This window comes from Mus caroli, chromosome 4, assembly GCF_900094665.2.
Source record: "Mus caroli chromosome 4, CAROLI_EIJ_v1.1, whole genome shotgun sequence".
Classification (NCBI taxonomy): Eukaryota; Metazoa; Chordata; class Mammalia; order Rodentia; family Muridae; genus Mus; species Mus caroli.
Genome location: NC_034573.1, coordinates 103,480,534 through 103,498,408, shown reverse-complemented (window position 1 = coordinate 103,498,408; position 17,875 = coordinate 103,480,534). Strand labels below are relative to the sequence as shown.

Genomic DNA, 17,875 nt, shown 5'->3' with positions numbered 1-17,875 from the left:
TCTCTCTCTCTCTCTCTCTCTTTCTCTCTCTCTCTTTCTCTTCCTGACTCTACCTCCCTGAGGGCTAGAATTAGAGGTGTGTGGCACTATGTATATAAGTGTATAGGCTGAGGAAATAGAACTGGGAAAACTGATTGTTTTTCCCCTAAATTAGATCACATGCTTCCTTAATGTGGACAAAAGAGGATGAGGAGTAGGGAGAGAGGGAGGAAGGTGGAGCGAGGGACAGAAGGGGGAGGGGGAGGGAGGCCATGTCAGGTACCCAAGGTCCTAGAGCATACAGATAGAGGCTCAGAAGTTGATGTCAACCCTGACTAATACCAAAGGCCACATGATCACTCACTCCCTTCACAGCCCTGAAGTTTCTCCTTCCCTCCACACTGCAGGGAAGTGTCCTGTGATCTGCCTTTCTATCCCCAGGAGGTGCCTCAGAGCAGGCCTGTCTTGTGAGTGCCTCAGAGTCAGCCAGGTCCAGCCCTGGCTGCCCCAGGATAGATAGTAGGAATGACAGCCCTTCAACCCCTTCAACTCTGTTTGTTCATTGAGGGCCAGAGACCTGAGGCAGACTCTTTAGCTTCTCTGGGGCACTGCACATCTAGAGTGGGAGGGTGAAAGGATTGAAGTCAAAGGGGCATGAGAGGAAGCAGACATGGCTGCCTGTGCTCTGACCCATGCCTTGTGATCTCACTAGTGCCCTGTGAAATCTGGCTTTGTTTATCCCTCTATAGTTCTAAGGGCCAGCCAGTCTGCCTCCTTCCCTCCTTCATTCACAACCATCCCTCCTCTGTTAAGCTAGTCTGAGTGGACTATATATTTATATTTATATTACTATTTATATTTGCAAGCAGAAAAAAAAAACCCTAATAGAGCCCTCCCTTCTGGGCTGTGAGGCTTAAATGAAATGTGTGAGGGCTTGACAGACTTCTTGGGATGGCATTCATCAGAGTTTTCCATAAGGCTATCACAGGTGGTGGACCGTTCAGACCACTGCACTTATTGTTTAGAAACACCAAGGTCTGTAATTCTCTTTTGGGACTGCGTGTGTTTGTGACCATATGCAACATCCTGAAAAGTCTTATTGTAAAAGCTGAGTTCAACTTCAATTAGTTCAGCATTTCCTAGATTTGTTTGATTCTCTTTCCTGCAACACACCTTAGAAAGCCACACCAAACTCAAGAAATACTGCTGTCAAGAGAATGTGGGAGGAACTAGCTTGGGAACCTCGAAGGCACCGTGAAATCATTAATTCTGTGTCTTTATTATTGTCTTTCCTACACTCTAAGGCTGTAGAAATGGATTCTCATGATTGATAGGCTTCATTTGGTCCTCAAATCTGTTTTAATAACAGGATTAATGCTGTGGCTAGAGACTTAGGCAACTCTCATAATGAGAAAGAATCATATTTTCTCACCAGGAGAATGTTGTGAGTTGAAACTTCACCATGAAAGCATTTCTGAGAATTGGAGCTTCTTCACCTCAGTCACAAAATCTGGATCTTGAAGATGTCATCCCTGCTCCTACTCATATGAAGCAGAGAGAAAGGAGCCATGTTGACCACAGCCATGGGCCTATTTCTAGATAATCATTCCCTGGACAGCAGATGATGACATAAATAAGCATGTAGAGTGGCAGAGTTGACCTCTCTCTGACCACTGTAGCTCTTATAATTAAACAAAATTGTTAACATGAATCAAATAGTCTTTCCACCACTATTCTCACTAACCACACATTTTGTCTGGGGAAGATAGAATGGGATTACTCTTGGGCCTGCAACAAGCCATAAAACCTGCAGATGCTAATGAGGCATCACTCCAGCCAATTAAGAGAAGAAGCAAAATTGACTTTAATGAAGGCTCCATGCATCCCATGGGTCTCTCTCAGACACAGGGGTGCCAGAGAGCCCCTGTGGACCTAATTTCCATGGTTTTAAGGATTTAGTAAAGCAGCCCTGTGTAAAATGGGCCTACCTGGTTGTGGCAAGATCTTATATTCCAATGAAGCCAAGGGCCTTAGGAAAGTCCAATCCGTTTCCTTTCTTCATCACTAAACCCATCTCTTTCATTCACTTACATTCTTCAAACATTTCTTCAGCATCTATTATTTGCTAATGCCTGCTGCCAGATAGTGAGAACACAAAGGCTGCCCTGTGTTCTGGAGACCTGAAGTCCAGTACGGTTTATGAACACCCTCCAAAGCTATAGCAATGAATTCTCATGATTGATTGGCTTCTTGTTCTTTTTTTCAATAGGCAGGCCTTTGAGGACCCAGAAGGAGGTTGCTACTTCTTTTTGGGGGCAGAGGGCAGGGAGGTTGAGGGAATGATTCCTAGATGATGGACATAAGCTGAGTTGTCAAGAGAGTTAGACAGTGAATAAGAGAGATGGCTCTACAAAGAAGGCCCTGTCATGAAGGAAAAGTCGCAGGAGCCAACATGCTTATCCAAGGCAAGCGGCTTTGCTTGGAGAAGTCAGAGGAATATCTCTGAAAGGTAAGAGACTGAGGCAAACTAAAGCCAGTTTTTAGATCACAGGAAGACTTACATGCAAAGCTGGGAAGTTGGCTTTTGTCTTAAAGTTTGTGGACTTCATGCAATCTAAAGTCCTGCCATTTGGGCAGTGAAGTTAGACTGTCAATTATCTCTGGCTAAGTGGCTTTGGGCAAGTCAGTTGTTACAGCTGTGAAATAAGGATAATAAGACTGTCTATCTCCAAGAACTCAATGTTCTTTGGCAAATGATCCCCTGGGCAGTAGGATTTTAGGCTGTAAATGACTGTTCTATGATTGGAGAAAGAGCATTCAAGATATGGCACACAAGTGAAGTATGGCTGGGTGGTATGTCCATCTAAAGAGAAGTACTGCCCATGTGATCTGGGCTGCTGTTCTCCTTCATTAACAGTTTCCAGGGAGAAACACAGGGAACTGCCAGGGATCATTATAACCACCCTCTGAGATTCTGCAAAGCATGTTCCTTCCCATCATCCCTTCTGATACAACCACCCTGCTGGGGAATTAGTGTCTTACAGAAGAGAAATTGGGCATCAGAGAGGAAAAGTGAGTCTCTCAAGGTCATGGAGGAAGTAGGTGCTAAAATTAATATTGCTTCTCTCAATTCTTAGTCCAGCAGCCTGTTCAGAAAACTCCAGCAAGTGACTTTGGGTAGCTGTCTATAAATAGCCAAGGACATTAGCTTCACTCAGGAGGTAGAGTAAAATTTCCTCTAATTTTTAAATTTCCTCTAATGGTTAGTCTGGAAATTCTTTCTCAAAATGTATTACCTGGTTTCTTCTTGTTTCCATACCTCTATCCTCTGACTTCCTGCTTCCACACACTATCCCCAGTTCCTCACCTGTAGTTGCCCAGGTAAACTCCATCAGGGTTGAGCATTGGGGCAATCTTGAAGACCAAATGTTCTCGTAGGACACGGGCAATTGGATGCTGACTTACGAGGAAGTCGATGATTCCTAGGGAGAGAGACATGCCTGGGTTAGCCTCAAATGGTTTCAAGGAGGAGGGGTACATTTTTCTTAGTCAAAAACAAAAAAAAAAAAAAACCAAAAAACCAAAACCAAAAAACAAAAACAAAAACAAACAAACAAACAAACAAAAAACCGATAAGAAGACCAGTGACTATTGGCTTCTGTTAGCTGTCTATGTGTGATTATGGATGTATTGGTATATGTCTAGGTGTTTCCCAATGGATTGTACAAATGTATCTCTGGTTCTTAGGGAAGGCAGCTCAAGACATATAGCATTGAGTCCTATGGACAAGAGGGAAAAACACTTCATGCAGAGCAAGCAAAGAGGATTTCCAAGCATTTGAACTGGGTCTTGGAGGGCCCTAGATAACATCAACAAACTCAGGAGGGCGCTCTTATCACATAAAAAAATGGTTGGGTCTTCCTGAAGTATTCTCTCTAATATCCTGGTGATGGGCTGCATCCATCCATAAGAAAGAGGTTAGAATGTAAACAGCTCTCAGACCCACCCCACCCTCTCTGTTCCGTGTGTCTACTTTACTGGAGACTTGAACATATAGTCAAAATACTGTTCTGACAATTCATGAAATTTGTGTAATGTTATAAAGTGACAGGAGTCTCCCAAATGTAGAAGGGGCATGTCTCCTGTTGGCTGAGAGAGTCTCTAAACTGGGCCCTTATAGGTCTTGACAGACAGGCATGAGGAAGACAGCAGGGTAACTAAGAGCAATTCATGTGCCCAGCAGCAGACACTTAGCTCTTGGAATGATAAATCACTTCAGAGAGCATCCCAAAGCTGCTGTGACCAGCAAGGGACATCTCAGGCTTTTCATTATGCCAGGCTGAGAATCCATGGGCAGCCGAGGGCCAGTTGGACATCATTTACTTCTCAACCGATGCTGCAGTGGACCAGATGCCCTAATTTATTTGTTGGTCCTCATATTAGAGTTGCAGCTTGCCAATAAACAGGCAGGGTAATGATGCCAGGCGCCCTTGTTAGGAGCTAATAATTGCTTAATCTGTCCGCTAATTGACCCTGGCTCCCGGGGCAGCCCTCCATCAAGGAGCCAGCCGTTGCTCAGGGCTGGGCTATGCTGCGTTAGAGAACGGCTTCTGGAAATGGAGGTGCTCACCTCCTTCACAGATGAGCAGATTAATTGAGCTGCCAATTAGACACCTAATAAAAGAATGAGAGAAAACAAAGCCAGACAGAGTAGGGCCATCCAGAGCTCACTTTTCAACATGGACTTGGGGCAATGAGAAGGTAAATTTTAGACTTATCTCTTAGCTCTAAGCTAGAATCAACCGAACAAGAATCCTTTCTACTCACCCTTCTTTATATTCCCTCAACCCACCAACTCCACACTTGCTAGGAATCAAACACAAGTCCTTCTGTTTGCAAGGCAAGCAATGTACTGCCTGATCCACTTCCCCAGACCACAACTGGTCATATCATAAGAGCAGAAAGAGTCATCAGTCTCTCTCTCTCTCTCTCTCTCTCTCTCTCCCTCCCTTCCTCTCTCTCTCTCTCTTTCTCTCCCTTCCTCTGTTTATGGCTTGGTAGAATGAGTTCTAGAAGAAGACCAAGCTAAATTTCCCAGAGGTTTGATGAGACAAAGAAGGGCTAAGGAGGTTCTGAGTAAAGGCCCCCTTATGATGGTAGAGTAGCAGGAAGTGAAGCACAGTGAGAAGGAATGTCGGAGAAAAGAAACATGGAGAAGCAATGCCATGTCTGGGCATAGTCAAAAGCTCTACGTGAACAGAGTGAGCAGAGGTATCCAGGGAGCAGAAATGACCTAGGGACTTATATTTGAATCTTAGCTGATTTTTGGCTATAAGTGTTGAGAGCTTCCTCTGAACAGTTTTCTTATTTCAATGGAAGGATGCTTCCTAGTCTGTCGAATGAAGAGGGATGGCCTCCATCTCACTGGGAGAGACCAATAGTCTCTATGACACCAGTCTTAGCCATGACTTTGCCACGTCCTTTCCTTTAACAGATATCATCAAGATTGAGGAAAATAGGACAACAGGAAAGTGGGGGAGAGAAGGGAAGTGGCTGAAGATCTAAAATTAAAGTTAGGTGCAGAGACTCTTGCCTGATGTCAATCTCCAGCTAGCCAGGATGGGCTTTTCCAGCTGAGTCTTATGTTCAATCAAACCTTATCTTCATTGTCTTTATTTCTCTCAGAATGTGTGGCTCAGGACTTGGCCCGTGGTGGGTCTTAAGATATGCCTAGGGATGGAGCTAGAGAGATGGCTCAGTAGTAAGGGCACATATTGCTCTTGCAGAGGACATAGGTGTGGTTCCAAACACCCACATCAAGTGACTCATACCCTGCCTGAAATTCTAAAGGTAGGGACATTTGGTGCCTCTGGTTTCCATTGCCACCTTCACTCAGATGCACTCACTACACACACACACACACACACAAGTGTGGGCCTGTGTGTACCAGAGGTTTTCCACAGAGATCTGTGGCCCAGTCAGGTGTGCGTGAGAGTTCTGGCAAGGGGGAGGGAGTGCAAGCCGGGAGGGGAAGTCATTTCTGCTGCTTCTGCTGCTGCAGTTGGCTCCAGCTCTGTCTCTGTCATGCTGTCCCAGTTACTAGGTTATTCCGCACCAGTGAGGAGTGCAGTGGAGCTTCTCAGGAGAGCAGACTTCTTTCCAAGTGTTACAGCTCTTAGGACAGAAGCAGAGTACAACAAGTTCTCGCACACCTTTAATCTGGGTATGAGTCCTATATACAGTTTTGGGGTGGGTCAGGGTTTGACAACAGGTACTTCTTATTGGCTTTGTCTAAGAGCTTTGGGGGAACCTTATTTGCATGTGGGAGGGCTTGGTGCTTCTCCTATGTGACTAATGGTAACACACCTCTCTGCAGGGGGCTGTGGGCAGCTGTAGCCCCTGACAGGAGTCAAGGGCCCAGGGGGCGTGGCCAAACACCTGCCATGCCATGCAGGCAGAAGTCAGTGCCCACAGGGTCACCAGGGTTCAAGGCCTGTGCTCGACCAGGGACCAGGCTGTCTGTGTACAGCTCACTGCCCCACACACAAGTACCTAAAATTCTAAATAAGAAAACTAAATGTTCTTTATAAAGGAGTGAGAAAGAAATGCTTATTGATGGATCATTCCTTACAAAGCCTGAGATTAGTTGAACTGATAGCCACTCACTTTACAAAATGAGCATTATAAGATGAACACAATATTCTTGCAGTGTAGTCATACACAAGAAGATACAAGTCCACTCTTACTAGCCAGCCAAGGCCCGGATGAAAGCTTCATAGAGTAAGAAGAACCTAGACAAAGCTCTTGACCCAACCAAGGTTGGAGGAGGTTTGTGAGAAGGGGCTGGGGAGAAGAGGTCAGCAAGATGGATGAACAAGATGAAAGGCTCCAGGAAAGTAAAGAAATGCTTACAAGGCTTGGTGGCAAGAAAAACGATGACCTCCTTCAGACCACATAGTTCTTCATCTGGGGCTTAACTTCAGTGTTAAAAATGCAGATTTTCTAAAAACTGGACTCTCCAGGTTTGAGTCCTCCTCAGGAGCCACTCATTGCTGTGTAGCCTCACTCTCTCCATTCCTCAGTTTCCCCGGCAGTGAAAAATGAGAGATTAATAATTATTATGTGTTAGTACCAAGATTATGAATTGATACAAGCCATGTGTTTGGCATAGAGTAAATATGTACATGTGTTGTTTTAGTTATGGCTTTCAGTGTTTTACACATAGGTGGTGGGAAGGAATGAGAAACATGAGGGACAAATAGAAGCAAGCAAGGAGCCCAATAGTCCAAATACATATAGATATAGAGATATTATATATATGCATATATAATCTATCTCTCTATATATGTATATTTAATCTATCTATATATAGAGAGATATGATAGATAGATAGACAGACAGACAGACAGATAGACAGGTACACTGATACACAGATACATAGATACGTAGATGCTATCACTAGAGAATCACTGTAACATTTAAAGCGGTGAAGACACAGATCAATTCCTGACTTTGGAGAGCACCCCTAGCTACAGTGTACTGGAGGAAAAGAATAATGGTAGGTGAGAATCAGGCAGCCAGCCCAGGTAGATGTGTAGAAGGACCTCGAAGATATAAGGCACCTGGCAGTGACGAGTCAGGATCTGACATGCTGCTGACCAACAAGGGCTCTGGAGAGACCAAAGCCTAGAGCATCATGAGGATGCAGCCAGTGAATGCAGAGGTGAGGCTGCTGTCAAGTACATCTCCACTTTGTTCAAATCAATCAACCCTGCTGAAAATGACTTCCAAGGTCTGGAAGAATGTGACCTCAAAATAGAAACTGAGTCTAGAACAATAAGGAAAACTACCTTTCCTGAGTCTGCAATCTTGAGCGATCAAGGCTTGCCTGTGTGTCTGTCTGACTTCCCTCCAGGCTGAATGCCTTGGTGTCTGGCACAGTGATGGTGCTTAATAGATGACTGTGAAATGAGTGAAGTCAGACCCTCAATAACAACTGTGCACTCAGTATTTTAACTGATTTGCAATACTTCTGGCTCTATTTTACAGTCAGGGAAACAAAGTCAGAGAGTGTGACACCACATGTAGGATCCTAGATGAGATCTAGACCTAGTTCTGGTGGCTTTAAACTGGTGCTTTTTCTGTTATGCCAATATAGAAAGAACCAGATGACTGTTCGCATGTGTTTTAGAGAATTATTTACATCTGTGGGCATAATTTCCCTCTAGAGAGTTCTGTGTGAGGTTTATTGTTTCTGTTGTCTGCTTAGAGACAGCATCCTGGAATGAGGAGAGCCCAGACCCTCAGCAAGACAGCAGAGGTATCGCTGGGCCCAGGGTACCACATGCACAACAGAGGCCACTCCAGACCTTCCCTGACTGTGCTAAACCCACACTGCCATCAGTCAAGCTCATTGTCCTCAAATTATGGAATCATGGGGGTTCACAAAATTTAATTCTTCTGCCTTCATGCTAGGCTCTGCCTACATCACAGATGTAAAGTGAAAGCTCCATTTCTCTTGTGATGTAAGGCTAATTGGACCAGAGACAAAGAAGAGAAAGAATAAGGAGGAACAGATGTGGGAATAAAAGCAGAGCCAGGGAGGACAAATAGTAGGAAATTTTAGGTTGTGCTGGGTCCTGATGGCTGGTGGTATTGGTGGCTGAGAAAGGGTTATGTGAGAGCTTGTGTGTATACTTGTGCACCAGTCACATAGATGCACACATGCCTCTTTGTGTGTGTGTATGTGTGTGTGTGTGTGTGTGTGTGTGTGTGTGTGTGTGTACAAGCCTTCTTCCCTTCTCTTCTTTTCCTGACAAAGTAATCCTGACAAAGTGATTTCTTGAGAGGACCAGTTCTTCATTTACACACACACACACACACACACACACACACACACACACACACACACACACTAGCTAGCCCTTAGTTGGAGGGAATTTTGGCAGGAAGCAGCAAGATCCAGGTCAGGAACACCATTCCACCACTAACTTGCTAGGTGATGTTCAGTGTGTCCACTCACTTCTCTGGAAAACAGGGATAGTAGCTACCCATAGTGAGGGGAATTTCAAACAGATATTATCCCCAATTCTGAGGTAAAGATACAGAGGTTCAGAGAGCAGAAGCCTTGAAGAAGGTACTCTAATGAGCAGGCAGAAGTATTAGGACTCAAACCCAAGTCTGTTTAATTCCAAACCTCAGCCATGTTTATTGCCCTCCACAGTGAGGCATGCCTTTCTGGCAGAAGTATTGGTAAAGATGGGCTCCTCAATTCTATGAGAGGGTCTGAAGGGGACAGAGAGCTCCTCATACGAAGATTCCTTTTTGAATTGAGAAAATGCCAACAGTCTCAGGGAGTTTCGGAAAGAGGCACTGCCTCAACCAGGGGTCAGAGACCAAGATCTAGGTCTGATTCTGGTCAACTTTCCAACTTATAGTAGAGGATCCAGGTGAAGGGGATTCAGGTCAGGACTTCCCCAGGACATAAAGGCAGAGCAGGACACAGAGCTCTGGAGCCATTGAGGGCAGGTTCATAGTGAGGGGTAGAAAAATCAGGCAATCAATGCTAATCAGAAAAAATAATAAAAAAAAAAAAAAAAAGAAAAGAAAAACCAGGCAATCGATGCTAATCAGAGAGCCTGGAACCTACAAAGTAGCCCATTAATGCTCCCTCGCACCTCCCCACTGCTGACATTTCCTTAACTCTATGTTCCAGAGGCTGTTCTAGATGGGCGGGGCTGTTAGCTAGACTAGTCTTTATATCAACCCCCTGAGGCAGAATTCCTAGCGTTTCCTTTTGAGATAATGAAGCTGAAGTACAGGAAGGTTCTGTGACATTCTCAAGGTCATGGTGTAATAAGTGTTTGTGCTGAGATTCAATTTCTCCGTCTACTAAGAGGCCTACTAAGGCTTCACACACCCTGCCACAGGGCAGCATGGGAGCACCCTTGTTCTCTCAAATTGTTCTGTTCTGTACTCTCAAAGTACAGAATGAGGAGAGCCTGGGCTCACGGGGGCCACAGATGAAGTGTAGTGATGGAAGAGTGACCCACGGTCAACCACACAGTCTTCAGAAAGCCTAAACTCTGTCATCTTTAACGCAACCCATTCCAGATATCTGTGACGACAGAACTCCACTATACTCCCAGAAGCAGGTGCAGTAGCAGCTCGCCAGTGAGAACTATGGTCCCAGCCAGATGGAGAGAACCAGGCTTCTAGGTCTGTTTCCTGCTCAAGGTCACCACTGAGCCAGCGAATGGAGAAGAAAAGAGGATCTCAGACACTATCCCTCCAGGCATCAGACCTGCATTTCCCTGAAGCCAGGGTGACTGGGGAAAGGTACTAAGCCTCAGACTCTGACTATGGAAAATAAATCTTTAGCTCTACCCTATGGGGCTTGACTCAGGCTGTCCCCATGGAATACAAACCCAAAGTAGGCAGAAAAGCAGGGGTAATGATGCCTGCCTTGTTCTGCCCCAAGAAAAGATGAATTGCTGTATGTCTCAAGGGACAGATGCTGAGGTAGGGAAAGACAGGAAGCTCAAGCTGGAGGTGGATTCCATTGTTATGAATGAGTAGTAGTATTACCTCAAGTAAGCTACCTTAGTTCTCAGAGCCTCCACATCCCTGCCTGAAAAGTGTATACACCGCCTGTGGGGTGGTCATAATTCTGTGTTTCTTCCAGATATAAAACTCGACCTTCTAGCATCTCTCTGACTCAAGTGGAACAGGGAAGCAGGTACAGACAGGGAATCTGGCCCGACCCAAGGTCAAAGCCCCTCTTTGCTGCTTCCTGGCTGTGTGACCTTGAGCACTTTCTGAACTCAGTTTTAGCAACCCAGAGCCAACACAGCTTTTGTTTCTCACAACAGGCTCAGATAAAGAACAGGATAATATGGTTTTACAGATGTGGAAAGTGCCCATTGGAGAGCCAGTCTTAAACCTTAAATATCTCATGCTTAAATGGGAAAGACATGTGCATAGATGACATAATGAATCAGAGTAGTAAAGGGCTTTTATTGACGATGCTAATTTTCAGATCTCCAACGTAAGCAGAAAGCAGAGGGCTGGAGGGAGTGTGTTATGGAGGTCCGTGGTGGGGCACTTAAAATAAACTGTAAAAGACAGGAAGTGTTTGCAAAGTGTCAAAGATGTGACTTCCACGGCAGAGGAGTGGTGGGGGCAAGGACTAGGTGAGAGAAGACTAGCGCTCTGCAATTAATCTGTGTGGGGTTGCGTTGTTATGACGATGAGACCAGAGAGCCTAGCAAGAGCCAGACCCTGGTGGGCTGTGGACACCATACTGGGGAGGCTGGAGCTTATCTTGAGAAAACAGTGAGCAGGCACTCATGAATTCTACCAAGAAGCAAATATGTATCTGAAAGCCTCCAGGTCAGCACTTAGTGAACCAAGTCAGTGCCATCCAAGATTCTCGCTCAGGAAAGGGAGCACCCGAGGTTCTCTTTTGCAAAAAGGGATGGCGACCTTCTGTGTCACTCACAGATATGGTGGGCACCGGGCTTTGATTTCCCAGAGATGAAGATCTTGATGGCAAGACTCACTGCCTTTTTGCAAGCAAGGGCAAAGCAGTTTCCTTCCATCAGCTGGGGGAACAGATCTGCTGCCAAGTTTAGTAACTGACAGATGGTTTGGAGTAAAGGGGTAGGCAGACCCAGGAGAGGCTGGGGAAGGTTATTGCAAGGACAGTGCTGGGGGATCAAAAGTGAGAATGTGAAGGAGTAAGCTGTAGTGACTGGGGCCCAGCCATGCCACTCGACAAGCTGCTGGACCCTGAGCCAGTCACATCCTCTCTCGAGACTCTGTCTCATCAGAAAAAGAGAGGGCGGCAATCATAGGTAAACAACATGGGAAGACTGCGATCAGGAAAATGAAACCCACATTTATATGCACAGTGCTTGAGCGTTGGGAAAGTAGATTACTACTTCATCTTCTCGGGGTTCCCATGGGAGGGGGGAGGTGGCACCTGTCAAGTGCCTGCTATGTGCTAGGCATAAGACTAGGTGTTGTGTTTACATTCATCTCCTGCCAGCTTCTTAATGCTGTCCTGGATAGTTCTGTTAGCTTCATTTTACATTTGAGGGAACTGATGCAGGGTTGTAAGGAGGTAATCTGGCCAATATTTGACCTCAGGGTTGTCTGAATCCAAGTCTCTGTATACTTTACCGCATCCCATTGCCCTTGACCTGTATGACCTTCAGAAGCTTTCTAAAACCTCCTCTAGCCACCTGCTCATCTCGAGATCGAAATGAGACAAATTATTTCCCCAAATTTCAGTTTCTTCATGTCAAAACATAGCTAATGTTAATTTCTGTGACATAGAAAATTAATATAATTACAATAAACTACACCTAAAATATATGAAATGTTTAGAATAGTATTTAGTATATGTACAATATACTACTTTACATGAGAGGTACAAATGAAACTGGGCACAGCTACTATGGAGTCTGAAGCTGAAGGATTGCAAGCTTGAGGCCTTACTGGCCTAGGTAGTAAGTTCAAGGCCAGCCCCAGCAACTTAAAGAGGTCCTGTCTCAAACTAAACCTTTCTTTTAAAAGTTTAGGGCTGAAGCTGGGTGGTAGAGTGTTTGCCTAGCATAGGTAAGGCCCTAGGTTCAATCTCCAGGTCTTTGAGGAAAAGAATGCAATATTGGCACGAATGTGAGATAGTAAGGCTGGTGGCATCACAAAGTTGAATATTCCTAAGAAAAATTGGGGGGAACCCAGAAGAGCTGAGAGTACACATATCCTATGACCCAGCACTTGTAAGTCTGTGACATTCACCCTAGGTAAGAGTTTATATGTGCACACTGGTGATGTGAATAAGGTATTTGTCCACATACACATTACAGTGTAAGAATATTTGAAATAGCATTGTTTTCAAGAAAAATATATTGTGAACAACTTAATTATTCATCACCAGGGGAGTAGGTAAGTAAATTGAGCTACAGACAGATATGGAATATAATACAGTGAGGAAAAGCATGCGAACTGGGGCATTACTCACCCACATGGACATCAAGCAGAAAGCAAGCCTCGGTGGATATAGAATGATGGCAGTTGTGCAAAGGTCAAGAACAGACAAACTAAGACATACATTGTTTAAGGATGCTCACGAATACAGTTAAACTTAAGGATGGAAATGACAAACCACAAAAATCAAGGTCATGGTTATCTACGGAAGGGAGGGAGGTTGGGTCACTGAATCGAAAAGGAGTGGGTAATGTCTGCAGCTGCAAAGGAGTGGGTAATTGTCTACTTCTTAAACTGCTGGGTACCATACACTCGTTGTGTTTATAGATTATTTATTAACTATATCCACATTTGTGATGATACCTGATTAATTACCTTCTATAGATGAAATATTTGGCAATACATTTAAATGCAATTATAACATAATCCACCAAAGCAGAGAAATTATCTTACTGTTGGATGTCTGAGGCAAACACTTTCTCTTTCATAGTAGGTATTTTGTAAAATTTTGTTGAGTGAATGATTGAATTAAGTGAGTGAGTTGACAATATCCCCGTTTCATAATCCCTCTACCCCAATACACATCTAGCTTGAGCCAGACTTGCTGCCAATTGCTCAGGACAAAGAAAGCTGGAGAGTGTGGTGATCTCATTGTCATTCTTCATATAAAACAACGAGAGAATTCCCCTCAGCCCCTCTTGATCACTTACCTACCCATCCAGTCATCTGTTCTTCCATGAGTACACTCACTAATAAGCATTTATCATGTAAAAACTGAGTGGATGTCAGCCTGAGAACTGAGGTGAGCTGCCATGGTAGATAAAGACTTTGCCTGTAACCTCACTGCCTTGAAGGTCATCACAGTACAGGACATCTGTGAGGTCCCAAGCTTACCTTGGCACACAAATGAAGATGGTGTTTCCCCTGGGTGGACTCGCCCTGTGATGAATATCACCTTCTTTTCTGACCCTTCACGGAGATTCTCTGTAAGAAATAAGTGGAAAGTCACCATGGATAGCAAGCTGAGACGAGACATTGGTATATGGGAAGCAGACAGCTGAAGAATAGGTTGGATGAATGCTTTGTTTTTATCTTTGTTTTAATCATTGGGTTAGAACCATTAAGGACCAGCCATTGTTGACTAATTATCTTTCCATCTATTTAATATTAAAAGACTGCACATCTTTTTCTTTGTGTAACTTAGAATATTACATTAATATGTAATATTTACAACCATCTAAGAAAGCCATCAGTGATGCTGAATCCCAAGGCCATGGACTTTGCCTCCAGGCAGTTGTATATCTTTCTGAGTTTCAGTGTTCTTAACTATACATGAGAAGAATTATACCTGCTTAATTTGGTTGTGATAATGTAACAAGGCTACACATTGCATAGTACTAAGCAAACATCTAGTAAACAATGGAATAAAAGGTAGCTATTTATAATAATAATAGTAGCACCTGCCATTTAATTAACCTGCTTTGTGCCAGATATATTTTATACATATTTATAATCTTTAGAGCAATGAGTAGTCCATGCTCCTGTTCTAGAGGCAGAGATTAAAGTTCTTCAAAGTTATGTAATGTGTTCAAGGTCATATAGTTAATAAGTGATAACATATAAAATTAGATTTCAGGCTTTTGCTTTGATAGTAAAGAAGTAAGAGGGACCAGATTCCTTTTACACTGAGCACCTAGAAAATTAGGTCTTTGCATGTGGTTTAATAGTAGAACTCTGGTCTAGCATATGTAAGGCCCTGGGGTTGACTCCTAGCATTGGGAAAATAACAAGAAAACATCAAAAAACTAAATAAAATATACAGAACAACCACTTTTAGATACTGCATAAGGAACTAGAGGCAGAACCCGAATACCCAGGAAGAAAGGAGACAAACAAGGTGGTCTCATGGTTGCCCTGGCTTTTTTTTTTTTTTTTGATGGTTTATCCCACAATGAAAACCAGGGTGTGCTATCCCGAGCATACCATAGAAATCTCACTGAGATTAAAGGTTAGCAGGTATCTGTTGTGATGCTGTGAAAAGGCTCAGAAAATTCCAGTAGAGAAAAAGAGTTCCAGAAATCTATAAGGAGCCCTCTTGAGTCTTTGTTAGATCCCAAACTTTGTGCTTACAAAGGGTGAAGCTTCAAGTTATAATTTGGACCTAGAGTATGTTGAAGACTTAGCCCCAGGCCTATGCTGCCTTTGGAAGATGGGAGACCCTTAAGCCAGTAAGGTCTAGGGGAGACAAGTTGGGTTTTTTAAGGCTATGTTTTTTAATGTTAGGGCTCCAGACCCAAACTCTCTATGCTTTGTCCCCTAGATTACATGAAGCAGTACATGGAGCTTCTGACTCCAAAGAATATGTTCTTTTTGATTATGCAAGAAGAGTAAGAACTCAAAAAGGCTTAATGGTAGGACTAAATTACTCTAGACAAATCAGAACAAGGCTGTAAAACCATCAGAAAAGAACAAGACGGAGGAAAAAGAAACTTAACTACTTGATATATGGAACCCAACTCTTAGGAAAGGAAGACAACAAAATTCACTCAGCAATGTATATACTATATAGAAATATAGGATCTGAATCAGACTGTAATATATTTCTGCTGCTACAGAAATTTAGCCTGTATAATAAAGCTCAACCATCATAAAAAAGTATTTAACACACAAAAGTACATAAACAAACACACAGTAGCCAAGCTAACACTCCTAATGGGGAAGGGATACTCAGATATTGGTAGAAGAGTTGATTGTCACACAACACAACATAACAACAACCAGAAGGAAATTTAGGAAGAAAAAGAAAAAAATGTATTAAAGGAACCCTATCTGTGTTAAAGGATGGAGAGAGGGCACATAAATAATCAACAGGCATTCTCTTAAAATGCTGGCAATAGGTCGTTTTTAATGTGGTTCATCATCACAGCAGATACACTAATGTCAGGCATGAGAAATAAAAGTATTGACTCTTGAAGGCAAAGAGATGGCTCATCAGTTAAGAGCAGGATCTAGGCTTGGTTCCTAGAATTCACATGTTGAAATGAATACCAGTTGTAACTCTAGTTCTAGAGGATCTTATGCCCTCTTGAGGCTCCTGCAGGTCCTTCATGTATAGGTTGCACATACATACAGCAGGTAAAACTCCTATACACATAAAAAATAATATAAAACAAAACAAAAAACCCAAAAACCAAGAAAACTCTATTGTCCTAAAGCTGGGTGTGGTGGTATCACAGCACTCAGAAGACAGACGCATGGATCTCTGTGAGTTCAAATGCAGCCTGATCTATGTAATGAGTTCTGGGACTGCCAGGGTACATAGAACAACCCTTCCTCAAAACAAAACAAAACAAAACAAAACAAAACAAAACAAAACAAAACAAAACAAAACAAAACAAAACCAAACCAAAAACAAACAAATGAATTAATTAATAAAAGTTTTGTCTTAAAGACTTGTGGTTTGTTTGTTCCACTGGGGTGACCAGCAAGCACACGGGGCTTTCAACTCTCTGGAAGTCAGCAGAAACATATTGGACCATTGTATATGAGAACTTCTTATCCTCGCTGGACATTTTTGAGGAAGGAAAATACATTTATATCCTCAAAGAAGAGTTAAATACTTGTACATTTCCTGAACAGAATATAAGCTACTACAGGGAGAAAAATAATGTCTACTGATAAATATCTAATATTTTTCCCATAAGCCTGTTTGGAATGGGTACCCAGGAACTGATTGCTAAATTAATAAGTGAAACTAGCTGTATAGATATTTATATTTACAGATATAAAGAAGTTTCGACACAGGTTATTTCATTTAAATCATCATGGTGCTCTTGTGACAATAGGTGTGCTCACGGCACAGGTAAGAGGTCTGTGGCCCACAGAAGGAATGGTCACACCCAAGGTCAGGCTGCTAGCAGTTAAGCCTCATCTCTGAGCCGGAGGCCTTTCTTTACCCTGTCTGCCTTCTGGATCCACTAACATTATACAGTCCTGCATCTGCTGCATTTCCATCTGCAATGTACACAAGAGACTTTGGTTTCATTTTTTATTGCTGATGGAAATTGAACTACTGTCTTAGTATTTATATTGCTTTTTCATTTAAAACGGTTTAATTCTCCACCCCAAACACTTTTAAAAATTGTTACCTAATACTGACCCCATCTATCCCAACAGTCCAGAAATGATGAATAACATTACTGAGGCCCTCAGTGAAGGCTAACTTTATAGATGCCTCCCCTGACCCAGTAGCAACTCAATTGCATTCTACATTTCTGCTGACCACGGGGAAAGACAAACCAGGCATTCTATTTGCACACTAATTTTACTGAGCCCCTGTGACTTCATAAAATGATAACGTGGGGCTAATAAAAATCAAGCCTCTCTGGCACTAATATAAGCAAATGTTGATGCAGGCAGGTAACAAATTGCTTTGTCATTTAGGAGGCCATAAAAGAGCATTATAATCATCTTTAGGCAAAATGGATGGGTCGCCTTTGCTTAGCTTTTAGCTTTCATTTGCAGAATCAATTTAAGGTAATGTAGCAACTCTGAGGTGGTGTGACATGGGGCTGTCCTCATCCTTCCTGTCACCAAATCCCCAGACTCATGTATGCAAAGACAATTAAACATATTCTTGGTTGAGGCAGAAGGGATGAAGAAGGATGTATCTTGAACAAAGCCAAGATGGAACAGAATGCAAACAATGAGAACAAGAATAATCCACAGGGGATGGTGAAAACAGAGAACTCAAGGAGGCCATCATGTTCAAGGACACAAGAACACAGTGTGTTTTGTACAACATTCCTGACTCATGTGTACATGTGCACATATGCATGCATGTGCACACATGAAGATGCATGAGCACAAGCCCCCATGCAGAGAGAGACACACACACACAGAG

General features: G+C 43.1%; 1 protein-coding gene across 3 annotated transcripts in view; it reads right to left on the bottom strand.

The window, feature by feature from the left end:
- Agbl4 (ATP/GTP binding protein like 4) overlaps positions 1 to 17,875 on the bottom strand; it is a 1,132,428-nt gene that overhangs the window by 109,475 nt on the left and 1,005,078 nt on the right. For all 3 annotated transcript variants that reach the window (XM_029476352.1, XM_021161010.1, XM_021161009.1), the window contains exons 7-8: positions 13,867 to 13,956; positions 3,347 to 3,461 (exon numbers count right to left, since the gene is read on the bottom strand). In XM_029476352.1, the coding sequence (XP_029332212.1) occupies positions 3,347 to 3,461; positions 13,867 to 13,956 (205 nt within the window). The remainder of the gene's footprint in view (positions 1 to 3,346; positions 3,462 to 13,866; positions 13,957 to 17,875) is intronic.